At 32.1% G+C, this 16,419-nt stretch overlaps 1 protein-coding gene across 1 annotated transcript; it reads right to left on the minus strand.

Annotated features, from left to right (window-relative positions):
- Positions 1-46: 46 nt before the first annotated feature.
- On the minus strand, positions 47-11,138 carry LOC147071226 (bilin-binding protein-like). Its single transcript, XM_085948202.1, has 4 exons — positions 10,926-11,138; positions 5,858-6,071; positions 4,430-4,522; positions 47-1,026 (listed from the first exon to the last, which is right to left on the minus strand). The coding sequence occupies exons 1-4, from the start codon at positions 11,037-11,039 to the stop codon at positions 881-883; spliced, it is 567 nt and encodes a 188-aa protein (XP_085804328.1). The 5' UTR covers positions 11,040-11,138; the 3' UTR covers positions 47-880.
- Between the last annotated feature and the right edge of the window lie 5,281 nt (positions 11,139-16,419).

Consider the following 16,419-nt stretch of genomic DNA (forward strand, 5'->3'; position numbering starts at 1 on the left):
AACATGACCATCGAGGGTGTAATTGGAAAAAAAAAACTAATGTAGGTACAGGGGGAGTTTTGAAAAAATATATTTGTACATAGCGAAAAAATAGAAAACTTTCAATTTGTGACATTTTTTTGATAATATATGTTTTAAAGTGTTTAAATAATAAAATTAATAAATACTTCAAAGATAATAAAACGTTATAAGAATCACATTTTATTATTAAAATTTAGTTTATTAACTTTCCTCTAATATGTCTTATATTTATAAAAAAGATTTTTGACTAATTCATAATTTTACTGTTTTTTTATATTCATATTAAAAAACATCGTTTTGAAAAAAATGTGTATAACTATAAATCCTTTTGATCTATTTCAAATCTAATTTCGATATGGTCACAACATTGAAGCTCGACTTAATACAAATAGATAGGATTTCATATTATACCTAAACGTTAGACAATTTGAGTCATGGAACATCTAACATACAAGAGCATGGTTTATAATATAAACCATGCCCTTGTATGTAGTAGAACAATATATTATATTTGAATTTATAAAAAATAGCCAACTACATCTGCAATTTGTATTATTAGTTCAATTAAAACAAATAAGTATAACTGACAAAGTATAATGTGTACTATTTTTGTAGGATCTCCACAGCCTACCTTCACCCTTCACTACTGCTCTGTATTCAACTAACAATATTTTTCTCTCATCGATTGTACCTACAGGACAAACGTATCAAATGTGTGTGTGTGTGTGTGTGTGTGTGTGTGTGTGTGTGTGTGTGTGTGTGTGTGTGTGTGTGTGTGTGTGTGTGTGTGTGTGTGTGTGTGCGCGTGCGCGTGCGTGTGTGTGTGGGTGAGTGTGTGTGTCCAGATTCAATATTCTGATCAATTTTGATTGCAGGCTGCTTCTGTGTTATTGGTGTACGTATATTTGTCCCAGCCTATTTCGTCGATTCCGTTTATTTTTTCATTGATTAATACAACGGATTCAGGACTGAGAACGGTTGTTCTGCTGTAGACCCAGGTGGAAACTGAAAATTAAAAAAAAATATTATATTAATACCAATACGTAAGTTGTAGCTGAATGGCGGTAAATTTGAAATCGATGGAATGTACTCGTAACAAATTAACACCATTCATTTCTATGTCAGATAAGAAAACATTCAGATAGATGTCATTGTAAGTTTTGGTTGTTGGATATAATTTCTAATTAAACGAAGCGACCCAGAGATGATTAATATTGTACCTAGATTATGTATGATCCGGATTTTTGCACTTATTTGTATATATTCAAATTCAAATTTATCGGGGAAAAAATATTACTGTATTCTATAAGGTAGAAGCTAAGATCGCCTTGATGGTGGCCGACCTTCGCTAGGGGATGGCACAATAAGAAGAAGAATAAGGTAGATTAATTGATTTTTTTATGGCAATATGATTGATAAATAATTACAAGAAAAAAAACTTGTTATATACCACGTTTTTAAATTTTCTGTTGAATCATATACGCTCGAAAATTCTATGTATTAATAAATACTTTTTTTTTGTACTTGATAGAAATACTGAATAAATATTATAGAATACTGAAATGTCATTTTGACATTTCATATTGATTTCCATAGTAACGCACTTATATATTAATAATTTAGTTGCTAGGACCCCCTTAGCAACCGACAATAATAACTTTCCATACAAAACAGAATTAACTGAAAATGAATTCAATTCTGCTTAAAAATGGCTAAAAGTATTAAAAGAATGCATTGTCGTCGTCAAATGTCTAGCTGGTCGGGAAGTTAGTTAAAAATCTTCAATCGTCCAATATAAATCTTGGACAAACAGGAAAAAATTTGTACTGGACACACAGGAAAAAATCTGTACCAGACAAACAAGAATACGAGCTAATAAAAACGTGGTAAAATAATTTCAACATAAAAAAATGTTGAATACAGCATTTTTATAAAAAAGTGTTTTTGGATGAAAATATAAAGAAAAAACTAATAAATATTTTTTATCGTAATTACACCAACGTTGTATACTAATATGAGTATATTATATAAATATTATTCAAAAGTAGAAAATCATGCATACAAAGGCACCTGAACCCTGAATTTTCAAACTGCTTCATCATTTTGTTCAGAGATCAAGAGAAAAATTTTGATTTTAAAGTTTTTTTTTAATTTTTGTGAACAATAATGAGAATATTTTGAATTACAGAGAGAAAATACCTGCGCACTCAGAAAATATTGGTTGTAGGTATATATTTAATAATTTATATTTAAGAAATTAATAATTGAGTAAGGTAAGAAACACAAAGGCGTCTCTCTATTTTTTAAATGCACAACAGGCACTAAATGAAATATTCAAATTATACCCTTATAATTATAATTTAATACTTTGGACGCGGAAGACGCACACGGCGCGTAATGACCAGGCAGCCGATCGATGTAATTAACGTGCATTTTAAAGGGGGCAATTAAAATCTCATTATCTATTCAGCAGCGAAAGCGTTAAACAACGCTCAGAGTAATTATTAAAAATATTTATAAAACTTTGTCATTATTTTACGTGGATATCTCAATGTGTAAGTAGTGGAGAGTAGTAGTTTAACTTTTGACTGACTCAATTAAGGGATATCGAATAGGGCCCGGTTCAGGTTGCATCTTCTTTCGATAAGGTATGCTATGCCACTGAACACAATTTATTTCTAATTTATCTTTGTGAACGATGTACCTACCATTAGGTGTGGATTTAATTCATAGAAAACAATTAACGTCAGATTAAGATTTAAGACCCCGTGTCAAGCTGGGCTTTGCATATTCTTGCGGTAAATTGGTGTAGTCGCTGATCATAAAACATAGGATCTAACGTACTATTTTTTTATTTTATTAATAATTCACCGGTTTTTAGAATGTATTTTTTTTAAAACACCTCAGATAAATAAATACCATTTAAAAAAAAAACTTTGAAAAAAATGCGACTCTCGGCGGTATCCAAACCCACATCCACTGGAATCACGCTATTGTTATTTACTGATAATTACTAAGCCTTGTGCATCCCATCTAATTACGATGAAATTAAAATGTAGTATTTACATATTGAAGCGCTCAACACATCACGTTATTTTTTTGTCAATCGACTTTTGTTAGTATTCTATGTACCTATATTATATCTGGGTTGTTTACAAATTGTGTACGTCTGATAGAGTTTAATGTTTAAATTGATAATCTGTAGATAACTTGTAGAGTTTTTACCCGGCTCTACAACTGACATGTATATGCTCTAAAAATGAGCGTAGACAAAATGTTGACGGACATGTTAAAGACGTAAGTTGTCAAGAGAGCTGAGACTAATTGTAGAGGTTTTACCCAACTCTAAAGCATAGACAATAACAAGACGGAAACGTCAGTTGTCAAGGGAGCTTGAATATAATATAGTCATAACGGGGTTTGGGTTGAAATCCCGAAGGCCGGAATCCCGAAGGCCAAAATCCCGAATGCTGAAATCCCGAATGGCCGAAATCCCGAAAGCCTAAATCCCGAAAGCCAAAATCCCGAAACCCGAAATCCCGAATACCGAAATCCCGTACGCTGAAATCCCGAATGGCCGGAATCCAGAAGGCCGAAATCCCGAAAAATAAAAAAACACAAACATCAATAATTGCACAATCTTGAATTGCGCAATTTTTGCAAGAGACAAAATCCCCATTTTTTGCAGAAAATTTTTTGTAGGAGAGACAATTATTTTGTAGAACAAATGTATTTTGCATCAATTCGCAATTTCAAAAATTGCGCAAATCAAGATTGCGCAATTGTTGGTGTCTGTATTTTTATAATAACTCCACAAAAATGGGTTTTGTCTCTCTTGTATAATTACGCAATTCGAGATTGCGCAATTATTGATGTTTGCATTTTTTTTATTTTTCGGGATTTAGGCCTTCGGGATTCGGCCATTCGGGATTTCGGCCATTCGGGATTTCAGCGTTCGGGATTTCGGTATTCGTGATTTCGGCTTTCGAGATTTCGGCTTTCGGGATTTCGGCTTTCAGGATTTTGGCCATTCGGGTTTTCAGCATTCGGGATTTCGGCCTTCGGGATTTCGTCCGGCACCCGTCATAACAAGACACTCGTCCTTTCCTAAAACATCAAGTTAAAAGCTTCATTATAAACCTGTACGTGTACATCATAAATTAATATACTTCTGTGTATCCTGCCATCTAATATCACCAGAAGTGTAATTTATGTGCTTTATACAAAATCCAAAACGATAGAAATTATCACACGCGTTTCCTTTTGTAAAAACCCACTTAATATAACATCGACACATCTAAATGCAAGCTGTCTGAATATAATAATATAATATTAACGGGGGTAGTTGACAAAAAAAAACAACTACACCCCCCAATAAATTATAACGGTTAATGGCGTATGGACTTACTTGTTTTTTTATCTTCGCCCTCGTTGACACAGCCATAAGCAAGATAATAGTTGGTATAATCTGTACTGAGAATCCAATATATGATGTGTAAATCTGAAAAAATATATAACCAAGGATATTAACTATAATACTAATATGCTTAACTCATAATATCAGCGATTTTCATGGACTACGATTTTAGAGATGATTTAAAAAGAGACCTCGAAACAGTCCAAATAGATATTTTTTAAATAGTAAAAAAATAATTAAACGTTGCATATTTTGTCGTATTATTATTATTATGACGTGTCATCACATTTATCTTCAACAATAATTATTTTTAGTTAGACAGTGAGATTCCAGGTAAAAGATACCAACTTAACTAGGTTAGGTTAGGCGTAGGTAGGGCCGTTATCTCAAAAGAAAAATAACGGTACCAGCATCACAAGGAAAGTAACGAAGTATCGTTATTTGTGTAGCCTATTTATTTTCTATTTATTTATGTTAAATAGTATTTAACTGGAATTTATGATTTATTTTATTTTTATCGTAGGTACGTAAAATTATTCAGTGCACCTCTGCTATCTTAACCCTGCCACTGGGTAGTATATTAATCAGTGGCGAAGGGTGGGGTGAGCTGTTAAGGGGGGACATGCTCAGCGTACGTCAAAATGCAGCTTTTATGCTATTTTCAAAGCATGATTCTGGACATTTCTTAAACGTTGTAGATAATCTATTTACATAATTTTGAAACGTTATTATCCTTTATATTTATTTTAAACATTTGATGACTGCATAAAGTATTTTTATTACATAAAATGGTATTCTTTTATACCTCTCGCTCTAATGTTTTAGAATATAGTCATATTTCAGTACATGAATGTGCAGTGGTGTTAAGATTTTTTACATTTATTAATTTTTAAACGCATTTATAAAACAATTAGTATAATTTATGTTGACATTATTATAGTGAAATATTTACGAAAAAAAATTATATTGATAATCTCTGTGATCCCAAATTTGACAAGAATTAAGCATTATATTATTCAAAAAATGGGCAAGACTAACACATTTGAAGATAATTCTAAAGATACCAATTATAAGCTATGTCTTCGACCATTCAAGTGTGATAAACATCCTACGAATAATGATTGCTTTATAATAATTATTGACCTGAGAATAAGGTAGTGTTTTTTTGAAATACGCCATTTCTTTTGTCATTCCCCAGTGGTTAAGCTACAACATACGGCCATAGCCATAAATTGACAAACTAAAACTGAAGTAGGGAGTAAGATCATGTTAACGCGCGTGTTTGAACATGTATCCATCCGAAAAAAAAAGTTTATGTACAATTTCAGACAGTAATTTTTCTTTAGGTACCACAAAATATAAACGGATTGACAAATTATGTCATATTTAAGTACAGCCTAACATCCAAATATCACATACCTGTGCCAACCGGCCTGGCTGTCATTTTTCCACTACCGATACCATCATCGTCTATAGAAGCTTTTCCCTCGACGGTCTTCGATTTTCCAGCAACGACCATTTTGGTTGAAAACTTGATGGCGTCATCTTTCTTGGTATATGTTGCCACAACGCAGTCTCCAACGAGTGAAGGATTTTTGTCCATCCAGGCAATTTCGTGCCATACGCCACTGAACTGAAATTTTAAATGAAATCTTGTAAGGTTCCCATGCCGCTTTGGAGACAGCTTCGCTATGATCAATTTCGAGTGAGAGTATATTTTGTCATAGGTAATGTAAACAGAAGAAACAGAATGGTGACAAAACAGAATACGAAAACACAGAACTGTGACAAAACAGAACAGCCAGTGGAAAAATAAAACATTAATTTTTGTCATATCAATTTATTAATAAATACTTAATAATATATGCAATCACTGCATGTTGCCCATTTGGAGTAAAAACCTTAATTTATCTGCTTGATTTTGATAATCATGCACAACTCCACAGAATTATTAAACTCATTATTTCGTTGTACCTAGTCATCTAAGCATTTTGAACAGCGGTCAAAAGTAAAAGTTTACGAACCTGAGCGCTCGACAGTTTTCTGAAGATATTTACATAGTTACCAAATTTTATGTATATTTCATAAAAAATAAGGGTGATAGATTTTCTATTATATGGCCTATCTAGCTCAGACGGGCAAATTATTTTTTCCACGAGACGGAGTGATAATTTTACCAATTTCACGAACAGGAACGGGGCTCCGGTCCATTTCGAGCCCTAATTTTGAACATATTCGATTGATTAAGACGAGATATACCTAGCTTTCCAGCAACACTGAGTTGAGTCCCATTTAATTAAGGCTTTCCAGCGATTAGGATTGCAGAAATTATATAATGTTTTTTACGACGTATTGAAAACCTGTGTTATTAAAAATCTATACAACATAATAGAGATACGATAATTTCAATATTAAATGTTATATTTTTCCTGAAAGATTATAGTTATATTTATCGCTGTTCTGGTTTATCACCGTTCTGTTTCTTCATGTTCTGTTTATTCATGGAACCTTGTCACCAAAACTAACTAAACTGGTCGTCCTGAAAAAGTTATAATAATGAAGACTGAATTTAAATAACTTTACAGATACTACATCGCCGTGTTGGAACCTAATTGAATGTTTGTTTTTATGCGAAATAGATGTTAGCTACTTGCTCAACCTATTGTTCTCACAAGAAGCAGAACTAACCTGCCATTGGTGATTACAATTTGGCACGCAATAACTATGTTCAATAAAATTATTTCGGATATTGATATATTCCACTTACGTGAGATGAGTTTAGGCGGACGTTGTTTTATACATTCTTAAAATAGGGTCTACTTAGCTCATTTTGCATACTTCTATGTACTTACTTCATTATTTTTGTATTACTTTTTTACTAATATTGGTTATATATATATATATATATTTGTGTTTCATATCACGTTGTGAACGTATTGAATTTGTAATTTGTAATGTTCACTTTATCCAAATAAATAAATTTTATTGAATTGAATATTCTGGGTCCAAATTCACGACCTCGGAACCCACGACACGACCACACGGACGTCAAATTACTATAGATAATTTAAATGTACGCAGCGGTATAATTACATAAACTTATAAAAAGTTATAATGCCCCAAGAAAACATGATCAAGCCGAACTTAACTAATCGAAATAAAAATCTTTAATTATTGTTTTATCATTTAATTAACTAAATGGGAAATAATGGACCTTGACGTCATACAATACTCTCTAAGACTGATTGCCGTTTCTAGTAGAAAGGTTTACCGTATGTAACATTTGCTATGTCAATGGTTGGGCCATTTATATTCGCATTCCATCCTTACTTCCCACCTCTCTCTAATACCAGTGTTATTGTCACAAGACCAAGTGACCGGCAGTCACTGTAATGGAAATAACATTCAGTTACATCGACATAGCGGACGTGAGCGGGCTTCTGATAGCTTTCCGTCGCTAGTAATTCAATTGAAAAAATACAGACTGATTCAGAAGTAGTCCGTCAGCTTGATAATAGTGTGACCGTTGGATACTTCTGAATACCTGGCAAGCCGTGATACCGGCTCCAGTCAGTTCAAGGATACGATCGAGTACATGTTGCCGCGCTGCGTTAACTATCGAGTGATTCAAAATATTCTGTTAGACCTTCGTTACACTAAGTCTTTTCCGGCTTGAGTGACTCATCATCATTCATCCACCCTCCCATATCATTCATAAAACTGTGTACTAACTGCGCACTGGGTGACCCAAAACAAACAATACCGCGCGAGTGACAGTGCAATCAGACCAAGGAGCCATCATAAATCATCATAGAGGTCAGTGTCTGGCATTCTGTTAAATCACCCCCACCCCTAGATACGGACTCCACATCATCCTTCAAATTATACAGTCCACTGCGAAAAGCGTCACCAGTCAGTATTATGAATAATTTGAAATATTACTATAACTACCTATGAAGAAATAAACCTAAGCTGTATTCTCAATTTAACAATAAAGTTTTTTAAATTATACTATTTTATTGACAACTTTACTATGTGATCATGAAATTTCATATTATTTATTTGAATCGATAGTGAAAACTAAGTCATCATAATAACACAAAATATATCAAAGTTTACTTATTTTTCCGACATTATATTATAATATCCTTTGCAAACCCCAAATTGCTCCATTTTCATCCATTCATCATTTCAATCCATTTTGTTATTCCAAATTCTACTATCTAATTTGTTTTTTAGTCGATATATCCTCTTATCCTCGTGATTTAATAAGGGTGGGAATTAATAGTTATGCTTGTTAACTAAATAACACTAAACAAAAATACTGTATCACATTTTTTAAAAACATAAATGAACTTAGCTTTTATTATAACTAATCACATAAAAAAGGATAAAATTCAAAAAACAATATTTATTCAAAGCAAAATAATCGCGATAATAAATGAGTGCGAGACGTCATGATATTTCAAATTTGTAAAACTGTATGTACATTACATAACATTACTGTAGAAATTGTCGTTTTGATATCCCCATATCAATAAAATTGAATATAAGAGAATATGGCTACATATTATTAAGTGTGTTATCTTATTTTAACATTTGACACTATTTATATGAAAACGTTAGATATGAATTCATAAATAATGAGGCCCATTATAGTGTTTTATTTCTAAAAATATTTTCCAACAATGTATCCAAAGAATCACTAGAAGAGTTTGTGATATTAGAAAAAGCATTGCTTTTTGTCTATTTAACCTTAAAAATGTCGATGTAACATTTTTGAAGACATACAAAATACCATTAATATCTGATCTATCTATATATTAAATATCTTAATATATATTATAATATATGAAATATTATTATATTGAGTATACTCATGTTAAAATAATGTTTATAATTAATTTAACCGCAAATATTCTTCCCCTGAAAATGTGTTTTTCATTGATAACACCTATTCACTTTTGGGTGTTAAAATAATTTATTTCAATTTCAATTTTTTTTTTTAACATATTGTGGACATTAAAAATTATAAGTTTAAGACGTTCACAACATGACATTTAGAAACAAAGATATATAAATATAACAGTATTACATAAAAAAGAGATAGATCAGTAGATAAATTAGATAGGTACAAGGAAGTACACCGGTTGAGTTAAGCACATCCTATTTTAAGAATTTATAACACAACGTCTACCTAAACTCATTCTCACGTAGGTGGAATATATCAACACCCGAAGCAATTTTGTTTAACATAGTTATCGCCCCCCCCCCCCCCCCCAATTGGCATTACCAGTGGCAGGTTGGTTCTGCACCTTGGGAGAATAAACAACTGATGGTCTCAATTTCTAAGATAGTTATCAGGGACACACAGGTCAACACTGCCCAGAATGGCAGAGTTCTCATTTATACGACGTATAAGTCGAAAAAAATACGTAGCTAAATAAAGATTTCTTCTAAATTGCAGACTGCAGTATGTAAGCATCTATTGACAAGTGAGAACTATATTATATTATTTTCTGTAATGAAATTCTGCCATTTGACAGTTGTCAATCATTAATTGTAAAAACAGACTATTTTAATATGCATTCATTCCCTTTTATTAAATTAAAAACTTGTAAAACACTCTAATTATCTTCATGTTTACGTCGAATAATTGATACGTATCGATCCTTAACCATCTACATTCTCATGTCTTACTTCTTCAATTAAACCAGCAAGGAACTTACTAATGCATTTTAATTAAATTATTAGTATAATAATATGAATGCAGAAAAAATACAGACAAATGTGAATTTTAAAAGGTTTTAAGCGAGGTTGCTTGGTTCGTTCTCTTATCTCCTCGCTACCCCTAAAGTCATACATACCACCCCGCACCCAGCATCCATCGAAAACATTTGTTCCGAAGCTCACTATACGTTTTCTCTGAGCCTTCGTAAAATCCCATGATTTGCTACCCTAATGCAAGCGTCGAATAGGCGGCAAGAAAAGTAATAGTTTAACTTCACAAAATATCTTAACAATTACTATTGTATTTAGTAACAGGTCGCATTCCGTTTCAACTTGACGTCAAAATCAAATCAATTATTTCAACAATATAACCTAACCAATGTATTGTCATTAGCCAATAGATTTTTTCATCCCCTAAAAGAAACTTGCAATTAATTGAGCTACTACTATTAAAATTTGTAGATATCTGGATGCCGTCTACGAATTTATTTATAATTACACAAGAAGTTTACCAATATGAACAAAATTCTAAATAACACAATTTGCAGCGATAAAAATCACCGTCCGAAATGCGATGGTTTTAGTTTCAAATTGCATTATGTAAGTACCTACAAACTTTTTTCTAAAATTATTTTAATTAGTTATGTTTCTCAAGTTGTTCCAAATTATGTTTGTATTAAAATTTTTATAAATAACCTCTACGGTCTACGCCCAACAGTACCCCATCGTTTTAAATAAACAATTCAATTCGACTTACTTTATCCAAGTCGAAATTTTCCATGGGTTTCACATTTTCATCGCATTGCCCTGGATGCGTAGCCTGGGCCGAAGCCACTCCGACAAATATCACAAAAGTGCTTAAAAACAGCATTTTCACAGTAGAATTATGATACTGCTATCACGAAAAAAGCGCTACCAACTAAGTACCCCAGTCGAAACTAAATCACAAAATATTGAATTATTTGTTTGCTGTAGCGTTTCTTTATATAGCAATCACAATCATCTTATTTAGTAAGTATCTTTTTTTTCGAGAGGTCAGCTGTGATTATTAACTGAATCAATATCAATTTATAAATACTATCCAAGTTGATTGTAGTGTTGAAGACTAAACATTACATCATTCAATGTAGTTTCTTTAAACAGGGTGACATAATATTGACCTACAAATTAATTACGCGTAGGGATTGCAATACCGGTATTTCAAAACCGGTATTACAGTATTTATCAATACCAAAATACCGGTTTTAAAAATCCAAAATACCGAAATTTTAGAATTAAGAAAGCATGCTCGTTTACGTTTTTGAAAATGAATTGTAAGTTATCTGCAGCTAAAATGCAAATATATTGATTGAATCCAACAGAGATGAAAAAATAATAAAACAAATTTCACCAAATATAATATTTATAAGTAATTGTCGCGATGAATTATCATAATAGTATTTCGAAAAAGAAAACATCAGTGACAAAAATGTTCAACTATTCTTTAATTATTGATGACTGTCCAAGCGTTGAATTTAAGAAGCTTTTCCTGCAGCCGGACTTATTTGCTTTTGAGAGCTTTGGTTAAAATTATCAATATATTCAAATTATTTGTAAAAAATTACTAGTTCTACAATTCTGATCAATACAATATATTTTTTAATGTCATCATAATAAATTTAGGTATGTAGGTTTTTGCTATAAAATGATATTTTAAAAAGATTTTAATAGCTTTATTTATTGATAAGCACCTACTTCTGTTTTTAATGTTTAAGAAATATCGGTATTAATACTGGCATTTAATAAGAAATACCGAAAAACCGGTTTTGACATTTTCATTCGGTATTGCAATCCCTAATTACGCGTCCTTGGCCCTTGTGCATTTATTGATTACGAGACTTTTACAAGAGACAGCGATTATTACATTTTAGATGCATATTATATTTTGTTAAATATGTAATAATAACTACAATTAAGCATTTCATTTAAAGCTTTTTAAAATTTACACATCTTTTTTCGCGTTCATATTATAAGCTAATTATTTAATTAAATTGGATTAGTGAGTTACAACCTGTTTAAATTCAAATATGACATGGTAATGTGGAAGGTTTAATCGTGAATATATATTAAGTATATAAAGTTCAATTGATCGAAGTTAATATAATGAAAATAATTAGTTTTACAATTTTGTTATTTAATAAAGGGGAATATTATATTCCCAGAATAAAATAGATTGTTTCACAACGTATTGAGAATGAAATAGTTCTCTCTTATCAATAAATTATTGCAACACTAAAAAATGAAGAAGAAAACGACTGAAAATATGATATGTTGCTCTGCTTTGCGGTTAAATTAATTAAAATAATATTTTAACATGAGTATAATTAATAGTTTAGAATAATCGTTATAATTCTCAATGTGTTTCTATTTGATTGTATATATTATTAATAACAGTAATAATTCATTTCCTGTTCGTTGTAATCGGTCTTGCATAATATTATGGTTGTTGATTTTGGTTGCTATGGTTTTCTACTCTATATTTTCCGTTTATCGCCGGTGTTGCCATCTCTCCTGCCACAACTTCTTCTTGTTCTATAATCTATCGTTTTCCTCAGGGCCATCCCATCCATATCGAATAGTGCACTGCACTGCATGAGGGCCATCTCTGCTGCCACAATAGGATTTTACATATTATTATATTCGGATATAATAGTATATTATATAAAACTATGAACAAACCCATTTAAAAAGAATTGAACAATTTGATGAAAGGTTATATTTATTATATAGATAGACGATACATGTTATTTTGTACTCGTACGTTTTCAAAATATATTATCAATCCATATTCTCTTATATTCAATTTTATTGATATGGGGCTATTAAAACGACAATTTCTACAGTACTGTCATACTTTATTTGACAGATCTGAAATATAATGACGTCTCGCGCGATGACGACGTGATGTGACCATAGCCGATCATGGTGGCATTAGCGACGAGTAATGTTTATCTTGATTGGTAAAATATTGTATCGCTTTGTGAATTTCCTCCTTTTTCTATATGACTACCTAGTTGTCAAAAGTAAGTTTACTTATATTTTTAGAATGTGATACGTAACTTTTGTTTGGTATTATTTACTTTAGATGAAAAATATTTTATGAATCTTTGGAAATTTTTTGTTGCTGTGAATTTTGACTACGTGATGTGCGATTAATTCCCATCCGTTTATATTTTATAATGTATGTATTTTTCTGACCCATGCGCAAAAGATCGACAATTTGACCCCTAAAACGCCATCTATAGATTTTTTTAAATACTAAATAGAGAGCGTAGGTATATATTTTGTCAAGGCTATGAACCTATTACTTTTTATAGATAGCCTCATATCATAGTACCACATGAATAATTGTGTGCATTTTTGTTATTTTTGTGTTAGTCACCGCCAGACACTTTCCAATTTATCTTTTGTCATTTTTATTCAATATTTTTTTTTTTTAGTTTATGGACGAATACACCTGCGATTCGTCCATGGTGCCAGTGTAGAATGATTCCAGGCTTGGTTGCCTCTTCTTGTGGATATATTTTCGTCGTCTTCTTCATGTTGGGCCTTCGATCTCTCTCTCTCCAGAAGTTAGCAAAGGCAACAACATTTTCCTTAGCTTTATGGCGATATTACATATTACAAATCGAATTAATAGGCATTTCCATGTAGGTATCAAATTATAGCTAACTTTGTAGATCAATAACCGCGACAATAATCTTTGTATATCTGTCCTCACTTAGTTAGTTAATAGCCTAATTATTACATAATTAGAAGTTGATAAAATAATAATCAGTACGTCATGATTGATAAAAAGAGAATTATTCGATTGTAAGTTTCCGAAGTACATCGCTCTGTGCTGTGATTCACATTATTGTAACAATTGTACACATGTACTTACGCAATTTAAATAAACTCACACCCTTCATAATCACGACAACGACTTCTCATCTCTCCTCGTCACCACACCATTGGCCCTCACATCGACGACCCCTACAGCTTAAAACTATCATTGGCGTTAACATATATTTTTTTAATTTGAACTTTACCTAGGCTGTTATTAGTTGCTTTATCGGTGGTTTATTTGAATAAATGCATATACCGCGAATATGTTATTGGAAAAATGTATTGAATCACTAATCTAAATGACGCATTCGTATAAAATTCGTGTGAATAATAATAAATAAAGTTATAAATTTTAGTGTTGCTAGACTTTCAATTTTGCGTAGATAATCGATGGGTAAGTACCAAATACAGTTTTGCTTTATTGAAAACGAGCTAACGACATTCAGATAGTGAATTTACGCGATGATCGCATGCCTCCATCGTGACGAATGCCTTGAACTAATGCATAATATTACACCTATCTGCTTATACTTATCCATTATATCACCCTGCTTAAAGAAAATACAATGAGTGATGCATACCTACGCCATGTTAACGTTTCAAAGTAAGGTCGCAGTTCGACTAAAGTTCATTGACAAAGATATTGTATCAAATATTTTATAACATTCAGTTTGAGAGCATTCTTTTATAAAATACGAGAGTGCATGTTCTTCTTCTTTTTATTATTCTTTTTCGGCCATCTACGACCGTTAGCTGGAGCATATGGACAACGGAAAGCGCCTCCAAGAATCCCTGTCACTCACCAGTCTTCTTGCGTTATTCTAGGTCATACCAGCATCCCGTATACACTCTAACTCTAACTTCCGGTTAACTTGGAGAACAGGCAACCCAGATTGAGATTCTCTTCTGGCATTTCCAGCATGTGGCCGAGTCAGACCCAACGTCGCCTCTTCACACTCAACTTGATGAGAGGCTGCATCTTCTCATTACTCCTAAAGTCACCCACTGCACACCCAGTATCCATTGCAAACATCTGTTCTCGAAGTTCAATATATTAAGTTTGATATGGGCCTTCGTAATATCCCATGATTCGCTACCGTAATACAGCACCTTCAGAATGCAAGCGTCGAATAGGCGGCATGATGAAAGTTAATAGTCTAACTATACATATATTTAAATATAAGTAATCGTTCAAATCAAAAAATATATACTGATCGGACATAATATTTTTTTTCCGACCATGTCCGATCCTAATAGGATCATATGGGCCTCCAGAGAGTAGAGGTTTGTGTAAACAGATTTTGTTTTTTACGAGAAATAGATGTCAGCCACTTGCTCAACCTAGTAGGTCCATACCCTGACTCATAGACAAATTGAAAAATAATACGTGTACTAGCCAGACCCAGGATTCGAACCTGGGATCCACGGCGTTATAGTCCAACGCTTAAGCCGCGCGGCCACCGTGGGTGTTGAATATTTACCTTTTCCTTTAATATCAACATCGACGAAACGGGTAGAAATATTATTTCAATAGATCCGTTGCTCATGAGTGGCTTTAGCATTATATTATCTATTCTACGAAGCGGTATGAGCCTGTGGTAACGTTCGCGCTAAATTTAATGTTAGTTTGATATACTTACTGATTTACGGTTAGTATGGTTTGGAGCTGTAGACTGTATGGGTAATGTTGAAATGTGGTCGCCAAAAGGTACATCGATGTAGGCGCGAAAATTGCCTCTACTTTGGTTTAGTTTAGTAGAGTTTGGCAAGACGCACCCCGGGATGTGAATAAAATATTTTAAAAAGTAACCCCTCCTTGTTCATATTTTAATAATATTCGGTAATATATTTTGCTATTTATTTACTCGTACAAACATAGATATTTAAATTAATTTCACACGTTTTAGGTAGAATGAGTTATCATTCATAAGATAAAAAGAATGTAATCTTGTCTAATGTATGTTGGTAAGTATTTATAATAAACATGTTGAATAACTTTGTTATATAATAGATTTGTATACAATCCTCAAAATGCTAATTATTGTAAATAATGATAAATAATGCTGTCATTTAATTGTCTATTGTTATCCGTTATCTTTTCATAAAACCATATTATAACTTTTGTACAAAACATAATGAGATCAGCTTTTTATTACGTTACGTAAAAAGTTATGTAAAAATATTGTTATTTTAATCAAATTGATATACAAAAGAATTATCATAAATCAGCATAGTATTACAAAACGATAACACGATTCACTAATAGATATTATTGTGTGTTGGTCAACTCCTTCAAATATTGAACATACATAATTTTGAAAAACACTTGATGCTACTGATGATGACTTGAGCTGATGCAGGATTCGATTCCCTGCCGGGGTGGC

The sequence above is a fragment of the Rhyacophila brunnea genome, unplaced genomic scaffold (assembly GCF_057557595.1).
Source record: "Rhyacophila brunnea isolate RB1 unplaced genomic scaffold, BYU_Rbru_1.0 scaffold_20, whole genome shotgun sequence".
NCBI classification, from domain to species: domain Eukaryota; kingdom Metazoa; phylum Arthropoda; class Insecta; order Trichoptera; family Rhyacophilidae; genus Rhyacophila; species Rhyacophila brunnea.

Excerpts from the sequence above, each read along its gene's own strand:
- LOC147071226 (XM_085948202.1), bottom strand. The coding sequence starts at position 11,039 with ATGCTGTTTTTAAGCACTTTTGTGATATTTGTCGGAGTGGCTTCGGCC. Across the intron at positions 6,072-10,925 it reads AAAATTTCGACTTGGATAAA|TTCAGTGGCGTATGGCACGA; the intron begins GTAAGTCGAATT and ends TTAAAATTTCAG. Across the intron at positions 4,523-5,857 it reads AGCCAGGCCGGTTGGCACAG|ATTTACACATCATATATTGG; the intron begins GTATGTGATATT and ends ATATTTTTTCAG.